The following is a 24,302-nucleotide window of genomic DNA, read 5'->3' as shown; positions in this document are numbered from 1 at the left end:
GCACATTTTGCTTATCCATTCATTGGGTGATGGAGGTACCTGGTTGTAAACAGTTTCGTTCTTAGGGAAATCATCAGAAGTAGTTGTGTCCTCATCAGAACACATATTATGGGTTTATATCCTTTTTTTCCTGAGGCAAATCATGTTATTGCCAGTTTTTTAAAGGGAAGTTTTATAGAATTTGGATCAAAAAATGGAAATCTGAATTTTATTTTAGAGAAGGTTAAATTTTGTTCTTTGATCCAAGCCAAGTTCTTTTATTTTATATTTTAACTCTGCGGCTTGTCTGAACTTTTCTAGGGAAAAAGAGGAGCAGCTCACCCGTGTGACTGAGGTTCAGAGGCTGCAGGCACAGCAGGCAGATGCTGCACTGGAGGAGTTCAGGCGGCAGGTAGAGCTGAACTCGGGGAAGGTCTACGCAGAAATGAAAGAGCAGGTGAGAGGCCTCCACACCATCCTTGTAGAGAGCCCTTCTCTCGGGGGGAAGGTACATTCTGATCTCACGTGTGACAGCAACATGTTTACTTGTTCAGAATTAGCGCAACAGCTGGATCAGGGATTCAGGTGAGAACGAGGTCCTAGGCCTGGCGCGGGAGGACACGCACCACCGCCAGGGCCTCGAAGGAAGGGGAGGCTCCTCGCGGCCAAGAACAAGAGCCCGGGGGGAGCCGACTCAGCCCGCAGACCCTCTGCTCCCTACAGGGCGTGTGAAGGGCAGGGCTGACTCTGTGCCCCTCCTGGGTCGCTGGGTGGGCTCCGGTCGGCAGCTCCTTGGTGACAGTGAGTGGAGAGAGCGGGGTGGACCGGGAAAGGAGTCCTCCTTCCTCCTTCAGGATTGCCTTGATTCACCCTCAGAGCAGTGCCAGAATGACAATTTCAAAGTCCTGTCGACAAGTGTGGTCACGGCCAGAATGTGTCAGGCTTTGGAAGCATGGGTCAGTTGACAGGCAAAATCCCAGGATCAGTCATTTTCTCCAGAGCAAGGCTTCAAGTTATCCTTGTCTGTGTTTGTTCATGTGCCGTAAACCGTGTTGTATTGATCAGTTACAGCAAATTGTTTTCAAGTGGCAGTTCAGGAAGACATAGGCTGTCTCCAGTTCTTATACAAGTGGTATGTTTTACAGTTTTGAGAAAAATTTAAAAATTTATAAAAGGATACAGGGAACAAACACCTAGGTACCCATCAGGAAGAATCAACAATTGTCAACACTGTTTATTTAAACTAAAATGTTACAGATGTAGTTTTAGTTTGCTTTACTATTAATGTCTAATCACATTACTCTCTCCTCTCCTAAGAAAAACCACTATAATTAATTTAGTGTTTATTATTTCATACTTTCATATGCATATGTAATGTCCATATGTATATATGCATGTATTATATATGCATATATTTTACATATACATATATATAGTTTTTATGCTTCCATTTAAAAAGAGATAAGAACTACAGATTTTGTGTATTAGTCTTATTTGCTCTTCTACATTGAATTTTATATATCTGTGCCCTATCTGTGTTGACTTAGTGCCATCCTTTTAACACAATGTATTTTATCGTATGAATATATGCTGTTTTATTCATCAGCTCCCCTATTCAAGGGTATTTAGTTTATTTTCAAGTTTTCTTGATTATAAAGAGTGTTTCAATACTTGCTTGTGATTTCATTTTTAGCTGGGGTTATCCTCCTCAGGAGTCCTGAGCACACACTGGTGGTAGAAACATCTCTATAGAAGGTTTTATGGCAGAGCCCCGTGGGGTTTACGAGTTTGGAACTGTGCTTTCTTGTTATTTTCTTGATTCAGATTGTGCGGATCTGGGTCCTGGGAGCAGGGTCTGAGACCGCCCCCCCTTCTGTCTGTTTTCCCACTCAGTGCCTTGGGCAAAAGCTAGATTCCTGCTGAGAGTTTCTGGGTTGGAAGGTGGGGACTTTCAGTCCCTGCTACACGGATGTGCATCTCTTCCCAGCTCCCTGCTATGATCAGAGCCCAGATCCAAGAAAGTATATATGGTCCAAATGTGCAGTGGAGCTGCGCAGGAAACTCTTTGATCAGCTTAACATTTAAAGGAATACAGAAAATATTGAAGGAGGGGCCCTGGCAAGAAGTTTTAAGTATACAGCGAAGAAGGCTAAAAAGGGGACTCTTTGAAAGTGCTCAGGCTAACAGTACAACTTTCTGACAAAAGCTGAGACTATGACAGGCACCTTTGGCTCAATAAATGCACCTTTTGGGGCTGGTGATGTAATATCAACAGCTTACCCAGAATTCATGGGTAAGGAGAAAAACAAGCAAACAACATGGGACTTGTGAAAACACTTTGTAGAACAAGAAAAAGGCGTTTGTATTCAGCAGTCACAGAATAAAAGCATATTTCCAAAAACGAGTTTACTGTAAACTTCAGGAAAAAAAAAAAAACTCAGAAAAGTAGTACCTATAATAAGAAGACATGATCTGTATGAAAGAGGCCACATATATTAAGTAAAATTAATGTAATTAAACCTGGATACATTCTGGGAAAAGTGTTTAACCTCAAGAATAAAATGAAAATCCACCAAGTTTCTAGGTGTAGGATGCAACCGGCAAAGAAATTAGAGAAATAATCGAGTAATGCTTCAGAGTTCTGAAGGAGAAAGGCAGTGACCCAACTGCATGCACAACCAAGGAGTTTTTCACTTGCAAAATAAATAGAAAAACATTTTCTTACTAAGAGCTCACATAATGTATACTGATTATTCCTTTTGTGGAAAAATTATATCAATTCAGAGATGAGGCGGAAGACATCCCACACATGAGGAAAATATCATACTGAAGGATGAGTAGAGAACAATGGAATCCAACAAAATAAAAACAAATTTAACTAATCGCTACAAATCTAGTTATAAGATAGAATGCTAATGTTTACCGATTCTTGAAGCAGAAGGTACAGAATATAGAAAATACAAATGTGATAACAACAACTTAAATCTAAATCCTTAGGTTATGTTAATAAAGTTCAAGAAGCAGATGGATAGGGAGAGAGGAAAGTACAGCAACTAACACTCTGCCATGAAAAGGTGAGATTTAAAGGACTCTTAAAGTTAGGGAAATGTAGGTTAAAATACTTTTTAAATGCATAAACATAAGCATTAATAAAATTAACAAGATTTTACATTCTCATCAAAATCTTGAGAAGATAACAGCAAAACTCAAGGTATTGCTAAAGGAACAGAAGTAGAAACAGAACAAAATGTCCAAAATAAGACAGAGTATATAATTGTAGTAATACATTTTAATAGGTTAAAAAAAGGTATTGATTAGCTGACATAAATCTGTGTATATGCTATTTATAATAAAGACACAACTAAAAGACACACAAAAGTTATATGTGGAAAATATATTTTATCACTTGTACTCAGAATAAAAGAAAGAGTGTAATACTATCATATAAATTAACATCAATGCAAGTCAATAAGCTGGACAAAGGAATATATTTTTGCACGAGAAAGCCAAGAATCCTTATGAAAAGGGTGTTAGGAATATATGAAAAAATTTGAATAAATAGTCATGGGGTGCTTTAGTAAATTTTTCTCCATATTTGACTGCTCAGGGGGGCAAAACCTAAACAAATAGGAGATCTAAATAGCAGTTTATAAAACAGCTATATTTCTACTTTCTACGCTTTAAGTATGACATATTAAATTCCTACTCCCATGGAGCAGTTACAAAACTCAGTAGACCATAAAGAAACACTCAATATATATCTGAAACTTGACATGACAGAGAGCACGTATCTTTTACCACAATGCTTAGTAAAACCAGAAATTAAATTTCAATTAAAATTGCTGCATTGGACTTCACCAAAATTAAAACCTTTTGTTCTTTGAAAGACACCATTAAAAAACAACAAAAGGAAGTAAGGCAAGCCAGAGAATGGGAGAAAAGATTCGCAAATATTTCCAAGAACTTGTATCTAAAATATAAAAGCAATCGTACAACTCAATAATAAGAAGACAAACAACCCAGCTAAAAATAGGCGAAATATTTGGACACCTTGCAGAAGACTAATAAGCACATAAAAAGATGTTCGATATCATCATTCGTCAGGGAAATGCAAATTGAAACCAAAATGAAATGCCACTGCATGCTCACTGGAATGGCTAGAACTGTGAAGACTCCTTGGCAGTGCCAAATGTCGGTGCAGGGCCAGGGTGTGGCCACATGGGGCTCTTCTCCACTGCTGGTGGGAAAACTGCCGAGTTCTTAACCGCTAAAACATCCACCGCCATATGCCAGCCATTCCATTCCTGTGTGTTTAACCAAGAGAAATGAAGCCAGATCCAGACAAAGCCTTGTATACAAAAGTTGCCAGCAGCTTTATTCACAAGAGCCTAAAACTTGAGCAACCTGAATGTTCCTCAGAAGATGAAAGGACAATCAAAATGCAGTATAGACGATGGAATACTACTCAGGAATAAATAGGAACGAACTACTGATACCCTCAACAAAGGATGTGTCTCAAAGTCCTGCTGAATGAAAGGAGCTAAAAACAAAAGAGAACATAACTGAATGTTGTGTACTCTCTGAATGATGTTAGAATTCCCTAGATAATGTCAAGTTGTTGGTTTTAGTGGATTATCAACCCAGTTTGTTTCAGAGCAAAAGTCCTGTCTCATTTTCTATGGGTGGGTTCCAGTTTCAGTTAAGTTTCCAAGCCTTTGCTCTGCAGGGTTCGGTCTGTTTGTATTGTGCCACTCAGGAGTGAGTCTAGACTTGGGTGGTGATTTAAATCACTCCACCCAGTAACCCCAGGCACTCATGGAACATTCCCCAGGGTAGACCATATGTTTGGCCACTAAACAATTCTCAACAAATTTTAAAATGACTAAAATCATACAAAATGTGTTCTTTGACCCCAATGGTAATAAATTAGAAATACACAATAATAAGAAGTCTGGGAAATCCCCACATATTTGGAAATTAAATAACATACATGAATAACTCATGGATCAAAGAAGATATTACAAGGAAAATAAAATATTTTGAACTGAATTAAAATAAAAATATGGTATATTAAAATTTATGGAATGCAGCTAATGCAGTACCTAGAGAAAAGTTTGTATCTTTAAACATCTAACTCCAAAAGGAAAGTTCTCAAATCAGTAACCTAAACTTCATCGTAAGGAACCAGAAAAAGAAAAGCAAGCTTCTGCTCAAGGAAGCAGAAGAAAGGAAATAATAGATAATTTTATATACATGCAGAAAGCAAAGAAAACATTAAAATAGAGAAAACCAAGAAGAGATAGGAAGTCCAAATTGTCTTATAATAGATAATGATATTCAATTAGCAATTAGAAATCTTTTCACAAGGAAAAGCCCAGGACCAGATCGCTCCACTGGTGAATTCCATCAAATATTAAAGAAAAAAAACACTTCAGTTCTTTGAAAACTCTTTCAGAAAATTGAGGAGGAAGGCACACTTAATCAGTTCATTCTCTAAGGCCAGTAGGACTCTAATTTCAAAGCCAAAGATGCTGCAAAACTAGAGTAGTATCTGTCATCACTCTAGACAGAAAAACCCTTAATGGTATTTTAGTAAACTGAATCTGGAAACTTATAAAAATGATTATTCACCAGGACCAAGTAGGATTTATCCCAGGAATCCAAGGTTCTTTTAGCATTCAAAAATCAATTAATATCATACAGCATATTAATAGAATAAAAGACAAAACCACACGATCGTCCCAACAAAGGCAGAAAAAGCATTTGAAAAAGTTCAACATCATTTATGATTTAAAAAAAATTCTTGGCAAGTTAGGACTAGAAGCAAATGTACTCACCCTAATAAGGTACATCTATGAGAACCCTAAGCAAATATGCTTAATGTTGAAAGACTTAATGCTCTTCCTCCTAAGAACAGGGAAAAGATGTCTGCTTTTGTGACTTCTATTTAACATTGTATTGGAGACTCTAGCCAGTCTCTAACAGGACCAAAAAAAACCCCCAAGAAACACCCCAAACAAACAAAAAAAAACCCCAGAAGACATACAGATTGGAAGGGAAGAACTACCAATGTGTTTAGATGACATGATTCTGTATGGTCAAAATCCATAAAAGAAATACTAGAACTAATAAATGATTTAAACAAGTTTGCAGGGTACGAGATCAGCATACAAAATTCAGTCATGCTTCAATATACTAGTAATGAAATACCTGAAAATGAAATTAAGAAAACAATTCAATTTACAAAAGCATCCAAAATAATAAAATATTTACAAGAAAACTAATGAAACAACGTGAAGACTTAAGCATTGAAAACTTTAAAAGATTGCCGAGAGAAATTTTAAATGATCTAAAGAGAGCATTCTGTGTTCATAGGTTGTAAAACTCAGTATTGTCAAGATGAAAGTTCTCCACAAATTGATGTATAAATTCAGTGGAATTACTATAAAAAATCGCAATACATTTTTGGGGTAAAAATTGACAATAAGAAATGTTTATTTTCACTAGTAAATTTGTTAAAAGTAAGTTAAAATAGCACTGAGCTATTTCCCAACTAACACATAGGTAGAAATCCATGAAGGTCTGTGGACACGGGCAGTGACACACATTTCAGGAGGAAGAGTAAAGATATGTAACCTTTCTGGAGGATTGGTTTAACATTGTGCTTATGATTTACCTGTTCTACTTCTAGGACTTTATTTTTCAGGACTCCAAGGTTTGCAAGATGTCTGTTCAAGGATGTTTATTGTGATGTTATTTATTAATGGTAAAAAATTAGAAACTATACGTCAAAAAAGTTAGAAAGAATGTAAAAGCTGATAATCTTTTTTTGAAAGATAAAAAATGAAGTCTCAGAGTTGTGTGGCAGAACGGAAAGCCCTGGAGAGAATGTGATCTTGAGAACCATTAAATTAAGAACCCTACCCAGCCGCAAAGTGAGACTGCCGTAAAATGAGGCAAGCCAGGGACGAGAGACAGTATCTGTGCAGTTGATCCTGGAACCACCCTTCCAGTCGGTCCACCCTTACGTCTGACTGCTCTGCTCTGTGCAGCGTCATTGTCTGTCTTCCTTCACCAGCTCTGCCCACCCATTTGACTCTCCCATTTCTTGACCTTAAAAGAGTCCATGTGTTCCTACCATGGAGGTGTCACATCACTGTGGACTGGTTAGATGATCCGATGGAGGACCCTCTTTGGTGCACGCCTCTAGGGTCCCCTTCACCCCCAACATAGCCCACACCTGTGTCCTCTCTTTGTCAGCAGTCCTCACTGATCTGTCCAGTGGTGCTAGATTCAGACTCAGTGAAAACTGATAGTGATGGCAACTGAGAAGCAGGAAATGTTTTGATTGCTTTCTGTTGGAGAAAAGTTCTTCTGTGGTTTCAGTCATAAATAGTTTTGCCAAGTGAAGTTGAGTTTCTAAAATAAAGTACCTGTGGTGTGAGTATAATAATAAGGAACCCCATTTATAATGGAATTCTTATAGCCAGGCTCATTTGCAAATTGAATAATTCTCACATGGCAAATTTGAACAGACATTAAATAAAATGTGTATGTCAAAACATGATAAATTAGATATCTTCTATTCCAGATTGTCAGTTGATTAAAAAGTGTGGATCTGATATAGCTCAAATTCTAAAAGAAAATCAATCAGCAGATTTAGTACTTGGAGAATCATAATGTTTTCAGATTTTTCCATAGTCCATATTTTCCTTTTTTATTGTTGTTTTGAACTGCTCTTTTCTCTTCTCACTGAAATCTTTTGTGTAAAAGCCAGCAGAGCTTAGGGCATCTTTTTCCATTTGGAAACAGCTGCAGATAGAAGACAACAGGAATTTGAATTAAAAAATAAAAGCTTTGAGTTTGTTTTTGAAAGTGAATTGCTGTTTGAAAAATGAGGCCCATGAGAGAAAATGAAACAGACTTAAACTTTAAAAAAAAATTGCTTCACACTGTTTCTTTCACTTTGAAGAACTTTTTATCTCATTTAAGATTGCTTAAATAACCTAATTTTTACTCCAATGGTGAAATCCATTATATGTGTTAGCTGTCAGCAATTAGTTGTGTAAAATATACATATTTTAATTGCAAAAGTGTATTACTCTGTTAGATTATTTCTGTATATATGTATATAGTTGTATTTTTTAAAGAAATAGTGTTCTATATTTACCTATTCTCTGTGAAACAAATAAATGACTGAAAAAGACAGCTATGTTTTTTGAAGTATTGGCAGCAATTATAAAGTGAAACTTTTTCATCTTGAAAACCGACTGAATGAATGTCAGATAACTACTTCCTCCTGGGGCTTCCACTAACCACTTGACTTTTCTATTTAATTTTTCTCCTCTTGAAAATTCATCCTCATTAACTGGTATTTGCTGCTAATATCTGGCTTTAAATTCTGTTCCTTTTTCTTAGCAGCCGTCAGCTACATGATATTAGCTTTATACTTGGAAAACCCAGTGGTTTGCCTTGAAAACAAAATTCAGAAACACTGCTGTTGGGCTTCCCTGGTGGCGCAGTGGTTGCGAGTCCGCCTGCCGATGCAGGGGACACGGGTTCGTGCCCCGGTCTGGGAAGATCCCACATGCCGCGGAGCGGCTGGGCCCGTGAGCCATGGCCGCTGAGCCTGCGCGTCCGGAGCCTGTGCTCCGCAACGGGAGAGGCCACAGCAGTGAGAGGCCCGCGTACCGAAAAAAAAAAAAAAAAAGAAACACTGCTGTTGACTAGTGAGGTTGCTTCTGGTTGCTAGTACATTTGAAACTGATTAGCAGTTTCTTACATTCTTAGGGATTATAAGTTTAGCTCATCATCTCATTACTGCTGTTGAATTAATGAAAAAATTCTCAAGGTACAAGGAAGGAAGAATGCCATCTGAATATATTTGTGCCTCTATAAATGTAGATGGATAACAAACAGACTTAGAGAGAGAAAGACCCATCATACAGACCACTCATCGTGACTTGTACCTTCGTCCTCTTGTCCTTTAAGGGTCATGCTGGCCCATGTAATTTTTTTAAAATTTATTTATTTGTTTTATATTTTAGTTTTGGCTGTGTTGGGTCTTCGTTGCTGCGCATGGCCTTTCTCTAGTTGCTGTGAGCGGGGGCTACTCTTCGCTGTGGTGCTCGGGCTTCTCATTGTCGTGGCTTCTCGTGTTATGGAGCACAGGCTCTAGGCAAGTGGGCTTCAGTAGTTGTGGCTCGTGGGCTCTAGAGCTCAGGCTCAGTAGTTGTGGTGCACGGGCTTAGTTGCTCTGCAGCATGTGGGATCTTCCCGGGTCAGGGATTGAACCCATGTCCCCTGCACTGGCGGGCAGATTTTTAACCACTGCACCACCAGGGAAGCCCAGGCTCATGTAATGTTAAATGAGTCTTTTTTAGACCAGTTTTAAGGTAAAGATCCAATATAAATAGAAGTATTTTCTCTCAGTTTTTAAAAATAATTAATTATTTATTTATTTATTTTTGGCTGTGTCGTGTCTTAGTTGCGGCATGCAGGCTCTTACTTTGTGGTGCCCGGGCTTCTCTAGTTGTGGCGTGTGGGATCCAGAGCACTTGGGCTCTGTAGTTTGCAGCATGCGGGCTCTCTAGTAGAGGTGTGCGGACTCAGTAGGTGTGGTGCATGGGCTTAGTTGCCCCACGGCATGTGGGACCTTAGTTCCCCTACCAGGGATCGAACCCACGTCCCTGCATTGGAAGGTGGATTCTTTACCGCTGGACCACCAGGGAAGTCCCCTCTTTGAGTTACTTTTTGATGATAATGGAGAAATCTGTCTACCCTTTTAACATTTGAAATTTTGTCTTTAAATGAGATTAGGTAGCAGAGGTAAAATTCTAGAACTCTATTTAAATATTTCAATAGAGCTTATTGTGCTAATTAATCAATTCCAAATGACAACATCCAAAGACTATGTATAAATATTTGGCTTTGAAAAACAAAATTAAGCAAAAAATCAAACAAATAATTAAAAGAATCTTTAACTCTCATCCTTAAATGCTTAGTAGAGTAGTAAGTGAAACTTTTCCTAATAATATTCGTCAAATCTCTTTTGCAGAAGAAAAATAAGCCCCAAAAAATCTACTGAGAACATTGGACCAGGAAATACGTCATTCTTTTTATAATTGGCTGATATGAAGGGTTATTAATTGTGAAAAGAGTAGCATTATTATTTTTTAATATTTCAAACTGTTTTATTGACTTATTGGCCAAGGATTTAACAGACCTGATTTCTTCTTTCATTCATTTATAAAAAATTTATGAATACTTGCTCTATATCAGCCATAGATATAGATTCTGGGAATTCAGAGACTATTAAGCCATGTTTGTGGCCTGTGCAATAGACTGATGCGTAGCTGTGTGATTGTAATTGGCGGCGTAACTAGTGGAATTACTAGGTCGTTCGGAGAACTCAGAGGAGGCACATCTAAGGTAGCCCAGTAGATTATGCGCTGATCTGCAATTGTAGCATCTTTGTGTAACAATGAATTTCTCAAATGTTTCCTGTTAAAATGTAATTGGGAGTGAATTTAGCAAGGCTTCTAAATATAAGGTCAGATATACAATTCAATTTTATTTCTATTTATTAGCAACCAACAAATAGAAAATAAACTTTGAAAAAGATATCATGGTACCAGAATGCTTCTCTTACCTAAGAATAAATACAACAAAAGAAATGCAAGTCCCCTGTTTTGAAGACTAGGAAACATTACTGAGAGGAACCAAAGAAGACCTGAACAAGTTGGGGGATATATCACGTGTATGGATTCAAAGACTCAATGTTATAAAAATGTCAGTTCTCCCCAAATTAATCTATAGAATCAACACAATTCTAAAAATCAAAATGTTGCAGTGTGGGCTTCCCTGGTGGCGCAGTGGTTGAGAGTCCGCCTGCCGATGCAGGGGACACAGGTTCGTGCCCCGGTCCAGGAAGGTCCCACATGCCGCGGAGCGGCTGGGCCTGTGAGCCATGGCCGCTGAGCCTGCGCGTCCGGAGCCTGTGCTCTGCAACGGGAGAGGCCACAACAGTGAGAGGCCCGCGTACTGCAAAAAAAAAAAAAAGTTGCAGTGCTTTTTGCGGGGAGGAGTGAGGGAAACTGGCGAGCTGATTCTAAAATGGATATGAAAATACAGAGGGCTCAGAATAGCTATGGCAACCTTATACCACCAGATATTGAGACTAATATTAAGCTATAGTAATTAATACAGTGTGGTTTTGGCACAAGGATGACTAGTGTTTTACAGGAAAGAGACCAAAAAGTGGACTCACACATATATGGTCAATCTGATTCATGTCAAAGGAAGTACTGCAGTACAGCAGGGAAAGAAGGATCATTTCAGTAAATGCTGCTGTGTCAGCTGGATAGCCACATGGAAAAAGAATCCTGCCCTTATTATATCCCATCACAAAATGAATTCCAGGATTGTAGATACACAAGTGATAGGTAAAACAATAAAACTTTCAGAAGAAAATGTAGGAGCTCGGTGAAGATTTTCTGAATAGGAAACAAAAAGTGATAAACAAAATGTTGTTAAATTTAAATTCATTAAAATTAAAATCTTCTGTTAATCAAAAGAGACCAGTAGATAATATAAGAGCAAACTCAGAGTGGGAAAAGATATTTGCAGTTCAGATATTGAACAAGAAAATTCATATCCAGAATTGATAAAGAACTCCTACTAATCAATAAGAAAAGGATAGGCACCACACATGTGTTAATGAATTTTCTCTGTTAAAGATATTAGTTTCTACTGAGGCTTTAGCCAAGCACAGAAATAATTATTTATCTGTCTTTTTGCCATTTATGTCTATCTCTCTCTATATGAAAATATTTGAAGGACAATTTCTTATAGTTTAGCTAAATATGTATTAAATACAGCAGAATACACTTTGAATTGTATATCTCTATAGAATTGTATAATTGTCTCATATGAATTATACTGTCAAATAACTCAGAACATAACACAAGAGTACTTTACTACAGAAAGAACAATAACTTATTGTGACCACATTTGACAGAGTCTGCCAGATCTTGGCCCAGTGCCCACTCCCACTTTCTTAGTAATACAGTACAGCCCTGAGTTTATTTAGGGCAACATTAGACACAGTTTTAAAACTGCAATCTCTTACCTTGCAGGTGGAGTTTGGCTTTTAATGTAGTTCTAGTGAATGTGATGCAAACAGCATAATTAATTTGCTTTTGACAGGAACTTGCAAGAAAGCCCCTTAAAAGGGTTTCCACTCAGCGAATATGGACCCTGTGCCCTTGTCCTGTCACCCTTTGCTCTTCCTCTCCCATGTGTTCAGAGCTGCAGAAGCCATCCTGCAACCATTCTGGAAGTTGAATCACAGAGACCTTCACCCTGACATCTTTGAACTGCTGATGTCGCAGCCTATTTCTGAATGTTTTGTTACCCAAGGAAAACATAAAGGGCCTATGTTGCTTAAGCTCTGGATACTTAGGTGTTTTCTTACATGTAGCTCAAGTAATGCTTGAGGCACCATCTAAGGAAAAGCCAACACCCTTGTTTACCTCTCTCTATTACCTGTAAACATTAGACATTCACAGAAATACACCCCAAGCCCTTTTCTGCTCCTAAGTTGATCATCAAGTTCCACTCTTGGATTTTTTGGAAGCCAGAGTTACACACTGAAGGAATGGGTTGTTTTTTTTTTTTTTCCTTACCCTTGAAGTTAAATGGAATATGGAATGATGTGTGATGAGTCAGAATCTTTTGTATCTACGGCAACTGAGAACGCTGCATTCCTACACAGACTTCAAGTATTTTACAAGACTTGTTTTTATATTTTTTTGGTTAAATTGTGGAAGGAGAATGGAGTGGGGTCTTGCATTTTCGGTCAGTATAAGATAACCTTTTCTTATAGCAGTTGTTATTTACTTTGAATTTTTCTTAATGTTTAGGTAAAAAAGGTCTTTCATGTGCTTTAAATTGTTTTCTATTTTGATTATAGAAGATAATTCAGTTTTTTGAAGGAAAATATCCTACTTTTTATGAATGTTGAATACACAAAGCTCTTAATTACATTAAAAATATTTTAATAATTATTATTTATTTTTAATATTCAATCTGTGCTGAAGTAGAATAAGAACCAAAAATCGATTTCATATGAAGATCTGTCTGAAAAGAACTGAAGAAACCAGGTCTTCCCTCCTTGATTTACCTTCTCTTGTTTTCTTTCTCTTTTGCTTTTGCCTACCCTCCATTCATCCTTAAGAATTTAATACATGTTTATTCTGCATACTATGGCAATTAGTTAATAATTAAGATACAAAAGAATTGTAAGTTGTAGTTTCTTTTATTTGGGAGCTCACGATCTAGATGAATAAACAAAGCTCACACATTTGAAACACTCCCATACTCTAGAGAAACATACAGTGTGCCAGGAAAATGAAGATGTTAGGTCCTAGAGCACAGAGAGAAGGGAGATGTTGATGCCAGTTGGTGGATCAGAGAACACCACAGAGAGGAGAAGAGGCTTGAGTCAACCTTGAAGATGGATTTTTGGATGAGGAAAAATACAGAGGGGTTTTCAGATAGTGTGGGGAGCGAAGGCGAATCCAGAATAGCCAAGGGAATCAGCGTGTGTAGGGGCAGAGCTTGCCGAGGACAAATTAAGGGGCCTTCGGGTGGAGGTCTAATGTGAAAAGCACTGAAGGAGAGAGAGCCTTGAAATCCATGTCTTGAGGTAGAAACGGAAGAAAACAACGCGGGCTCGACTGTGCTTCCTTTAGAAATTCCTTAGCAGATTTGACCACAAGACTGATGGCCTATGGGTCGGTCATCTTAGAACTCTGATCACTGAATTTGGAAGCTGATGACTTAGTATTATCAAGGTTGCAGTCTTCGGCATTTACAAAGAGATACTTAGGTACTAAATATCATGCCATAATCTCGAACTCCAGACTTCCGTGTAAGAACCAGAAATGGAAAGGTTGGTGTTAAATAGCAAATTCCCGGGCAGGAACATGCCTTTTGTTCTCATCCAGTGAAACTGGCTGCTTCTCACTGAACAGCTCTGCTCCTCAAACCTTAAAGTTTAACTGTGTCTGAATAAGTGTATTTGAATGGTTATTTTCCCCAAAAAATCTAACATGAAAAACTGAAGGGAGCCTTTTCATGGTTTATTTCCTCATGTTTTATCTAATCTTAGCACCTACCAAAAGGTAGCCTGAAAGAGGACATGGTGTGCAAGTTGAAAAGAAGAAATATCTCAGCATATCAGCAAAGCAGAGCAAGAAGTGATACAAAGTAGCCAGTGACAGAATGGTTGTCACGTGAACTGACAGGTGCTTCAGAAAAACTATCTTTCAAAATTAAACTGGGGGGGCTTCCCTGGTGGCGCAGTGGTTGAGAGTCCGCCTGCCGATGCAGGGGATACGGGTTCGTGCCCCGGTCTGGGAAGATCCCACATGCCGCGGAGAGGCTGGGCCCGTGAGCCATGGCCGCTGGGCCTGTGCGTCTGGAGCCTGTGCTCCGCAATGGGGGAGGCCACAACAGTGAGAGGCCCGCGTACAGCAAAAAAAAAAAAAAAAAAAAAAAAAAAAAAAAAATTAAACTGGGGTAGAAAGACAAATTAAATCTTACACCACTTTGAAGGAAAGGTGCCATTTTCATGTCACCTAGCTGAATAGCTTTCTCATTGCGTAAGGACTTCTCTTTCCTGTCACATGTAAAAGAGCAAGGAAAATAATATATTGTCTATCTCATTTTCTAAGTGATAGAAAACATTAGATTCAACACTATTTTATTTATTTTATATGTGTTATAAAGAATTTGGCCCTATTAAATGTTGAAAATTGTCTTTTTTTTTTTTGAAAATTGTTCATTCAGCAAATTTCAAACCAAGTTTGGTGCACTGTGTCTTTTTGGGGGTTTTGTTTGTTTGTTTTCATTTGATTAGTATTTATTGAGTCCCCATATGCACCAAGCAGTGTGCTGAATGGTTGGGATACATGAGTGAACGTAGAGTTACATCCCCCCGGGGGAGACAGACATTGCAAACAACCCTAATGAATAAGTAAATTATATAGTATACCTAAAGATGCTATCTCCTGTGGTTAAAAAAATCATTAAAGCAAGGAAAGGGCGGCTGGGAGGGCTGCAGATTAAAATAGGGTGGTCAGGGAAGCCTCAGTACAAAGGTAACATTTAAGCAGAACTTGAAGGCTTTGAAAAACAAGCTACATGAATGTTGGTGGGGGGCTTCTAGACTCCAAGATGAGAGCTTTGCTGGCACGTTTTAGGCCTAGCAAGGAGGCCAGTGGGCTGGCGTATGGTGGTGATGTGGGAGGTCCAGAGCCCTAGAGATGAGCCGAGAGAGGTACTGGGATTGGATCATAGACTGTGGTCCACTCTTTGACTTTGACTTTTTTTTTAAGTAACAGCTTTATTGAGGTATAATTCACATACCAACAGTTCACTCATTGTAAGTGTAAAATTCAGTGTTTTTTAAATATATTCACAGAATCGTGCAACCATCATCACGATCAATTTTAGAAGGTTTCCATCACCCCACAAGAAACCCCATACCCTCCCAAACCCCTTTCACCCTAGGCAATCCCTAGTCTACTTTCTGCTTCTATGGATTTGACTCTTCTGAAAATTTAATAGAAATGGGATAACACAGTACATGGTCTTTTCTGACTGCCTCTTTCACTTTGAGTACTGTGTTCAAGGTTCATCCATGTTGAAACGTGTATTAGTACTTCATCCCTTTTTATGGCTGAATAATATTTCATTGTATGAATAGGCCACATCTTGTTTATTCATCAGTTGATGGACATTTGGGTTGTTTCCTCTTTTTGGCAATTATGAATAATGCTGCTATGAATATTTGTATATAGGTTTTTTTAGTATCGATGTATGTTTTCATTTCTCACCTTGGAGCGGAATTCCTGGATCGTATGGAATTCATATGGGTTCATGTGGTTCATCTCTAAGTTTAATCTCTTGAGGAGCTGTCAGACTGTCTTCCAAAGTGGCTCCCTCACTTTACATTCCCACCAGCAGTGTACGAGGGTTCTCATTTCTCCACATCTTCAGCAACACTTGTTATTATCTGTATTCTTGATTATAGCCATCCTAGTGGGTGTGGAGTGGTATGTCGCTGTTTTAATTTGAAATTGCCTGCTGACTGTGATGTTGAGCATCTTTTCATATGCTTGTGGCCATTTGTGTATCTTCTTTGGAGACTTTCGAGTTCCTTTGCCCAATATAAAATCAGGTTTAATTGCCTGCTTATTATTGAGTTGTAAGAGTTCTTTACATATTCTAGATGCAAGTCGTCCCTTTTCAGAGAGATGGTTTGCAAATATTTTCTCCTGTTCAGCACATAACAAGGCCTTAATAAAATCTTGCTGAATAAGTATTTGGATGTTCAAAATTATATTTCCATCACAGTGTCATTGTAGCTTTAGAGTTTAGTCAATTGTATACCAATTATAATTTCCCTGACTTAAAACTATTAAAACCTGTCAAAATAAATGGACATATCCTTCATTATTTTATCATCTTTAAATTCAGCATTTTGATTGGTGAGGTGTTGAAAATCTGTCATTTTAATGATGGACAAGTGACAAAAATATGGAATACAATTTGTCATTTAAAAATTTAATATTTGATTTTTAAATTTTATAGATGGGAAAAGTGGAAGCCGATCTAACTAGATCCAAGTCTCTTCGTGAGAAACAGTCAAAGGAGTTTCTGTGGCAGTTGGAGGATGTCAAGCAAAGATACGAGCAGCAGGTTGGTCCTTCCTCTGGCGGCTGCCTTTGATTCTCTCACGTGCACATACTCTCTCTTCTAAATATCTCTTTTTTTTTTAATTTTTTTTATTTTTATTTTTTTAATTAGTTTCTGCTTTATAACAAAGTGAATCAGTCATACATATATATCTGTTCCCACATCCCTTCCCTCATGCATCTCCCTCCCTCCCACCCTCCCCATCCCACCCCTCCAGGCGGTCACAAAGCACCGAGCTGATCTCCCTGTGTTCTGCGGCTGCTTCCCACTATCTATCTACCTTACGTTTCGTAGTGTTAAATATCTCTTTATGTCACAAAATCTCTGCACAACGAAAATACTTATAAGAACATTATTACCAATATATTTGAAATATTTAAAATAATGGTTGTTTCACTAGAATCTAGAAACAGAGAACTTTAACTCTCTGCTGAAGTCTGTTCTGACAGTTGACTAAACTGAACGTTTAATTGAAACATTTATTGTGGTTCTTGAGTTCTCCTCCTGTCAGAGCACAAGTTTGACTTATTTATTTAGGAAATAGTTTGGGGCACCTACTGTGGCCCAGGTGCCGTCACCAACCCCGGGCAGAGCGGTAAGCAGGGCCGACAGGGTTCTTTCCTCACAGAGCTTGGATTTTGGTGGGCAGCCAGTCCATCAGTTAAAAATGAGATAATTTCAAAGAGTGAGTTGGGAAGAAGAAAAGAGGGAGTGTGCATAGACTTTGCCGGGCGGCGGGTGGAAGGGCCTGACCGGCACGGACAGGTGGGCAGGGGCCTGGTGCCGAGAGTCCTGGCGACGGGAGGGGCCGCGAGAAGGCTCTGGAGGAAGAGGGGTCCAGGCTGGAGGGATGGCAGGTTCAACGATGCTGAGGTGGCAGCCAGCGGGGGCTGTTCGGGGAGCGAACGACACTTGGGCTGGTTTGGCCGGAGCACCGAGGGGAAGGGTCCGGCTGGGACCAGGACGCGGGGGCAGCAAAAGGAGTTTAATTCTGTGCTCAGTACCCTGCCTCTTGTTTATTAATTAAAAAGGCTTTATTTTTATCTTTTTAAAAATATATCCCTGCAGACTCGGGATAGTCAAGGCAGCTATTAATTTTTACTTGTTTGTCTAATTTGCTTGCCTTGTTTCCTTAACATCTAGAAAAATATTGATTAGCTTAGTCACTCATTTAAAATTGTTTCCTAGACAGTATTTGAACCTTTTTGTTCTGGAAACCTGAATAACTTTTTATTTCATTATTTTATTTTTAATCCCTTATTAAGTGGGTCCTTCATCTGCAATTGCTATAGAAATATTTTCACATGTGCAAGATGATATATGCTCATGGAAGATTATTTGAAATAATTAAAAAAAGTTATAAATAAAGCCAATGATGAAATTATTGTAAATCTATACTATGGAATGCTATGTACTTATTGAAAAGATTGATATAAATTTGTAGGAACCAACAGACAAAGATTTCTAAGACACAGTGTTAAGGGGGAAATAAAGCACATCACAGAACAATTGTTATATTATGATCCTATTTATGTAAAATTAAAATATATGTGTCTGTATATATGTTAGTTTAGCTTTAAAATTCTAGAAGATTACACATGTCTATAGAATGGGCATGAAATAATAGGTTAGATTATGATAAATTGACATTTTCACTGTATGCTTTAAATAAACTTTTTTACTTAAAATTTCACAAAGAGCATATGTCATGCATTACTTGCATAGTTAAAATATAAAAGTTATGAATGTAAAGAAACAATAGAATAGAATAAATATAGAACATTTATATTATATCTGTAGTATTTTAAATGGGTAATAAATTTGGATTAATGCAATACAAAATCAACTCAAGCAATTACACATAAAATTGTATATACATAAAATTACATAAGAGATGAAAATCCTAAAAGATAAGAAAAGACATAGAAGAAAGAGCACTAGCAGATTATTTCAAAAATACCAAAAGTATGGGTAACTTCAGATTTTCTAACTCCAAAACCCAGTGCAATAGAATTATTTTCTCAGAATCTTCTTTAAACAATGGTGTGAGAATGAAGTATCTAATTTCTGATTAACTGATGATGGCAGTGAAAGTCATTCTGACATACACCAACTTAAAAACATGTATTTCCACTGACATACACTTTCTCTAAATAGTCATGGAAGACGTTTTCCGGACCTTTAGTACTGGAGTGGAGGTTGCTTGGGAGACTAGCTTTAGAAACTAGGCATAGAAACTTACATAAGAAGTGGAGCCCACAAGTAGGAAGAGGTGGGGGTCAGAGGGAAACTGAGGGAATAATTCATCAAATATAAATAATATTTAACGAGGGCTTGTTAACAAGATACAGTGTATAACCGAGGCGACTTTTGGATTAAAAGCTGTATAGACACACTAATAAAAACAAGAAAAATGTCAGTTTCTCCATGTAAACTGATGAAGGAAGAGGGGAGAGAAGAAAACCAAGTTTTAAACTCTTTCTAGGACACCTATGCTCATCAGAAGCTATTGTATGGCAGGGTGAGTGTGTGTAAGGGGTTGGAGAGTTCTCTGAGTGTTTTTAAAATTCTGTTTTCATTTTGATGATAACCATGTGGATGACAAATTTATAACCAAGTGTGGCCAGGTCACTTCAGGGCCTGATTTGCATTTATTCTGTGATCATTTTGGCACAGCTCTGACTTTTTAAAGTTGGATGTAACAAGTAAAACTACTGAGGAAAATGAACATTTGACTAAATATAAATTATTTTAAGTTAAAGAAATAATATTTGCCACAAATATCGTAGACAAAGAGTGATTCCCTTTGTCAAATTAATAAATGTATAACCAATAAAAATAATTAGCATAAATTTTAACAAAATCATTAATGCTCCAATAAATGACCTGGCAAAGGAAAAGAAACATATATGAAATAAATTGAGTACACGACCATGTAGAAACATCTTCAGCCTTGGTATTAAGAAAAATGCAAATTAGAATAGTGATGTACCATCTAAAGCTGGCCAAAGTTTAGTAAAACTGGTACTTTCATATATTGCTAGTGGCGTTATAAATTCATGTAGCCCAAAGGACATTGGCAGTATCTACCAAGAGTCATAAAATTTGTTTACCTCTTCTGACCAATTATCCTTAACCTTGAAAATTGGACAGAAATATTCGAACAATGATGTTAATTATTTTTCAGATGGTGGAATCATGGTTGATTCTTTTCTCACATGCTCTACTTTCCACATTGTGATAGTGTTTTTTTAACGTGACAGTCACTTTTTTAGTGTAAAAGTAAATTCATATAAACTCGTTTGAAGGAATGTTAAGCTTCATAGGCTTTTCTCTGGGTGATAGATTTAAAACTGTACCAAATTTTTGTCTTTTAAGTCTTGATCAAAAATACTTAATAAGGAAAACTGGGGCTTCCCTGGTGGCGCAGTGGTTGAGAGTCCGCCTGCGGAGGCAGGGGACACGGGTTCGTGCCCCGGTCCGGGAGGATCCCACATGCCGTGGAGCAGCTGGGCCCGTGAGCCATGGCCGCTGAGCCTGCGTGTCTGGAGCCTGTGCTCCGCAACGGGAGAGGCCACAACAGTGAGATGCCCGCGTACCGCAAAAAAAAAGGAAAACTGATTAATTCTTTTTTTTTTTTTGTGGTACACGGGCCTCTCACCGTCGTGGCCTCTCCCGTTGCGGAGCACAGGCTCCGGACGCGCAGGCTCAGCGGCCATGGCTCACGGGCCTAGCTGCTCCGTGGCATGTGGGATCCTCCCGGACTGGGGCACGAACCCGTGTACCCTGCATCGGCAGGCGGACTCTCAACCACTGCACCACCAGGGAAGCCCTGATTAATTCTTTAAAGAATTCATACTACTAATAGAAACCATACACTATTGCATCAATTTTTCTGTATTTCATGAAAAAGAGAAATGATATAAATGTTTTACAAGTATATAATAGGAATTTTTAAAAAACCACACAAAGATCTCTGAGGTCAGTGCAGATTTCACCTACTTTTATTCTTCCTATGTCTGTAGGCCTGTTCACTAGAATCCATGCTGAGAGTGAAGATCCCAGGCAGTAACTTGTAAAGGAAAGATAAAAGAAGGAATATGAGCTAGTAGGTTTTAGGAGAATATTTTTTGATGTGATAATATACAAACTTTTTAAAACCTTTTTTTTTTTAAGCAGAAAATTCTATTAACTGGAACAGCATTGCCCCGACCACTCCAAACTGTTGAGGTTTTTATTGTGAAAGCTTATCATGAGAAAAGATAGGCATATGGTAGCAGGTCCCTATGAGCCAGCTCGAGCGAGTTCACTGAAAGGGAAGCCGATTAAACTGAGCTTATTTCCTTCTTTGGGCAGACTGGCCAGGCTGGTAGATAAGGAAAGAGGAATAGATGTGATAGATTTGGACTTCACTGAACCGTCTGACAAAGTCCTTCTTGAAGGCCGAACAGGAAATATGGTTTAGCCATTGGTTCATTTATGGGGTTAAGGGATAGTTCAAAGGGCCATCTCTGAATGATGATTGTCACCCTAAGTGAGATTTCTATGTGTCACACTGGGTAATGATATAAGAGGTTAGTTTCCTGCTTCCTTAGAGTTCAGAGGAGTAGTTAACATGTGGGATATGAAAATCAGTTTTCTGAAGCTTTAAACAGATGAAATTAAGAAGATTAAGTTTATTGGGATTGAATATAAAATTCCATGCTTTGGTTCAGAAAATCATACGCAGAAAGTATGCAGTGGGGGAGATGTAAGGTTGTCTAGGCGGGGGGTGACAAGCAAGACAGGAAGAACTCCCTGGGGCGATGGATCCTGGACCTGCTTTAGGTGACTTCAGCCCCTTCCCGTCCTCAGTCATCATGCGAGGCAGTGCCATTGTTTATTATTCCATCTCCAGTTGTAGAAACTGAGCACCTCCAGTTAAGTCACTGGCCGAAGGTGCCGCACAGTTAATAGGTGATGAGATCAGACCCGAACGTGAGCCATGCTCTTAACTTCACTCTGACGGACCCCCAGGGGGCTCCAAGGGGCAGAAATTGAGCCTCTGGGTGTGGAACATTTTGGGTCATTTCGAGGTGGTTCTTTCCTAAAGAATTATTCAAATGTGCAGTGGTTCGTCTCGTAAAAAAGTAAGTTGCCCACAAGAGCGTGTTGAGGTGACTGCCTGAACGCTGTGGGTGGATGTCCCTCCCAGATCCGACGTTCTGTGACCTGCGCCTTCGTTGATTCGCCCCCAGCCTCCCGCCTGGCCCCATGTGCCTCTTGACAGCCGTAGGCGTCTCTAACTTACTTACACATCTGTCCATACCTGCCTTTTCTACCTGCCACTCAAGTGCAAGGGTGACAACTTTTCTATTGTCTTGTCTTTGCTTAGGAATCTACAAATCTTAAATGCTACGGGTATAGCGTTTCACCCTGGAAGGGGATTTACATGCCGTTCACCAGGCCCTTCTCAAACCAGGGTAGGCGGCCCCTGGGGCAGCGCATGAGCGCTGGGGTGCAGGGGCCTGATGCCTGTTTCCTGGAGTGTTGGATTCACTTGATTACTTTGTAGGAAAGCAAAGTGGTTTTACTATTGAGGTAACATTCATATTAAAACAAACATAGACTTTTCCTGTTTTGTAAAATGCAGAATTCTCATGAATTTTTAAGATAAAATAGGACATTTCAAAGAAACTTCCAGTTTGCAGAGGCTGCTTCAGGCTATGCCCTCAGATCCCCCAGGGAGATATTATTCATTCTCACTGCTGTGAGGGGTGCTTTGGTGGAAAAGTTTTAGAAGCACTTATCCGGTCCAATCCTCACATTTTATAATGAGGGAACTCACATCCAGAGGAAATGAATGACTTGTGCCTTCTGGGCCTCAATTTCCTTATTCAGTGCAATTTGTGAGCCACTCCCATTTAGAAAGCATCATGCCAGGAACTGTAATGAAGTGAAAAAAGCAAAGTGGTATTTTAAAATATTTTAGCCAAAATGCAGGCATAAAGCGTGCAGATGTGGAGAGAAAAACATCAAACACATGGGATAAACACTCACACAAATATCCTGTAAAGCCCAAGCTTTCATCAAGATTTCCTGTTTCTTTCCTGTATAACCCATTGGAACAAAAAGACAATTCTAATTGTCTTTTCACAAACCTCATTCAAGTTGGAAACAAACAACAAAGCAGGCATGCTAGGATTTCCTGAACTATGGAGTTTTTTTTTTGGCAATCCCATCATATCATTCTTTAATCTTATATTTTATATCTTCTCTTTTCACTACAAAGCCTTTAAAGGGAAATGTAGTTCAACAGATAAACAAGTGGTCAAATTCTCCAGAAAGAATAAATACTTATTGTTGATGATGATAAAAAACACTGAAGGGCCAAATCCTTACACATTGCCATTATTTGAAACAAAATATTTTACTAGCAAAGACAAGTCAGAAATTATACAAGATAAACAACTGAGAAATTTTAAGAGCAGTTGAGACATTTAAAAAGCAGATAGCATACAATTGCAAGTTTTTTCTCTGTAAGTATTTTAGTTTTTAGTTATCTAGATTTTTTAGGTAATATAGCCTGAAGACATGGACCTCTTTTAAATTAGACCATTCAGTCTACACTGGGAAAGGACATAGCAGAAAGCAAGAGAGAGGAGACAGGGTACCCGCTCCCAGCGCAGGCGTGGTGGCCGGCCTGGGAAGACAGGCCGAGGCCTCAGCTGTAAGGGGAGGGCTGGACAGGGCACAGAAGTCTGTCGATTTGCAGTGGGAAAATGAGGACGTTCTAATTCCTGAGGGTTTTCTCCGTGAAACAAGAGGGAAGATCATTTGCTGACACTGAAGGAATTACGTGGACAGGAGAGCTGACGGAAGTGGGGATTGTTTGAAATTATTTTGGTGATGGTGTGACTGATCAGACTAGAACAGCTTGGTAAAATTTCTTTTTGGTATTGAGGTCCCAGATGAGGTTGAGGTTGATGACCGTGAATCTGTGAGTCTCCCTAAAATTTCTTCAGAATGGATTTTCACATGATTTATTAATTTCTGCATCTAGTACACCTCTGTTGTTCTCTTTGCCTTATTCTTCTTGCTCACCTTATCATGCTCTTTTTAAAAGTCTTTTTTGCTTGGCTTTCCTTTTTCAGTTTGTAATCATTTTTGAGCTTCAACTACAGTCACTGGACTCCTCGGTGGTGATCAAGACAAATTCAATCCCTGATCCAATGATGCACTAAGTCTTTCAAATTCTTTCTTTCCATAACTGCCTGATCCAGGGCATGCAGCCGTGCTACAGGGCACAGATGGGTCTTACAGGCAGCAGGCAGAGCCAGGTTCCTGGTGTCTTAGGGTCCAGAATGAAAGATGCAGACTATGAAGCTACAGAGCCCGGGCCTGTAGTCCAGGCCAAGTTTTGGGAGCCTGGGTTCATAGAATGTGCAGTGATACTTGGTGAAAAGTACTGAAGGCAGGGCCTTTTCTTCCTTTTTCTTTTTTCTTTTTTTTTCTTTTTCTCGGCTTGAATCTTTTCTCATCAAGGTTCAAACAAATGCACCTTTACCTAGAGTGGGAAT

General features: G+C 38.7%; 1 protein-coding gene across 1 annotated transcript in view; it reads left to right on the top strand.

Annotated features, from left to right (window-relative positions):
* The window catches only part of CEP112 (centrosomal protein 112), a gene marked incomplete at its 3' end in the record, with an annotated part of 254,693 nt that overhangs the window by 166,030 nt on the left and 64,361 nt on the right, over window positions 1-24,302 (top strand). The window contains exons 18-19 of the mRNA XM_079725522.1: window positions 301-436; window positions 16,639-16,746. Coding sequence (XP_079581648.1) covers window positions 301-436; window positions 16,639-16,746 — 244 coding nt within the window. The remainder of the gene's footprint in view (window positions 1-300; window positions 437-16,638; window positions 16,747-24,302) is intronic.

The sequence above is a fragment of the Hyperoodon ampullatus genome (genome assembly GCF_949752795.1).
Source record: "Hyperoodon ampullatus genome assembly, chromosome: 19".
Lineage (NCBI taxonomy): Eukaryota > Metazoa > Chordata > Mammalia > Artiodactyla > Ziphiidae > Hyperoodon > Hyperoodon ampullatus.
This window is presented reverse-complemented; position numbering and strand designations above follow the sequence as displayed.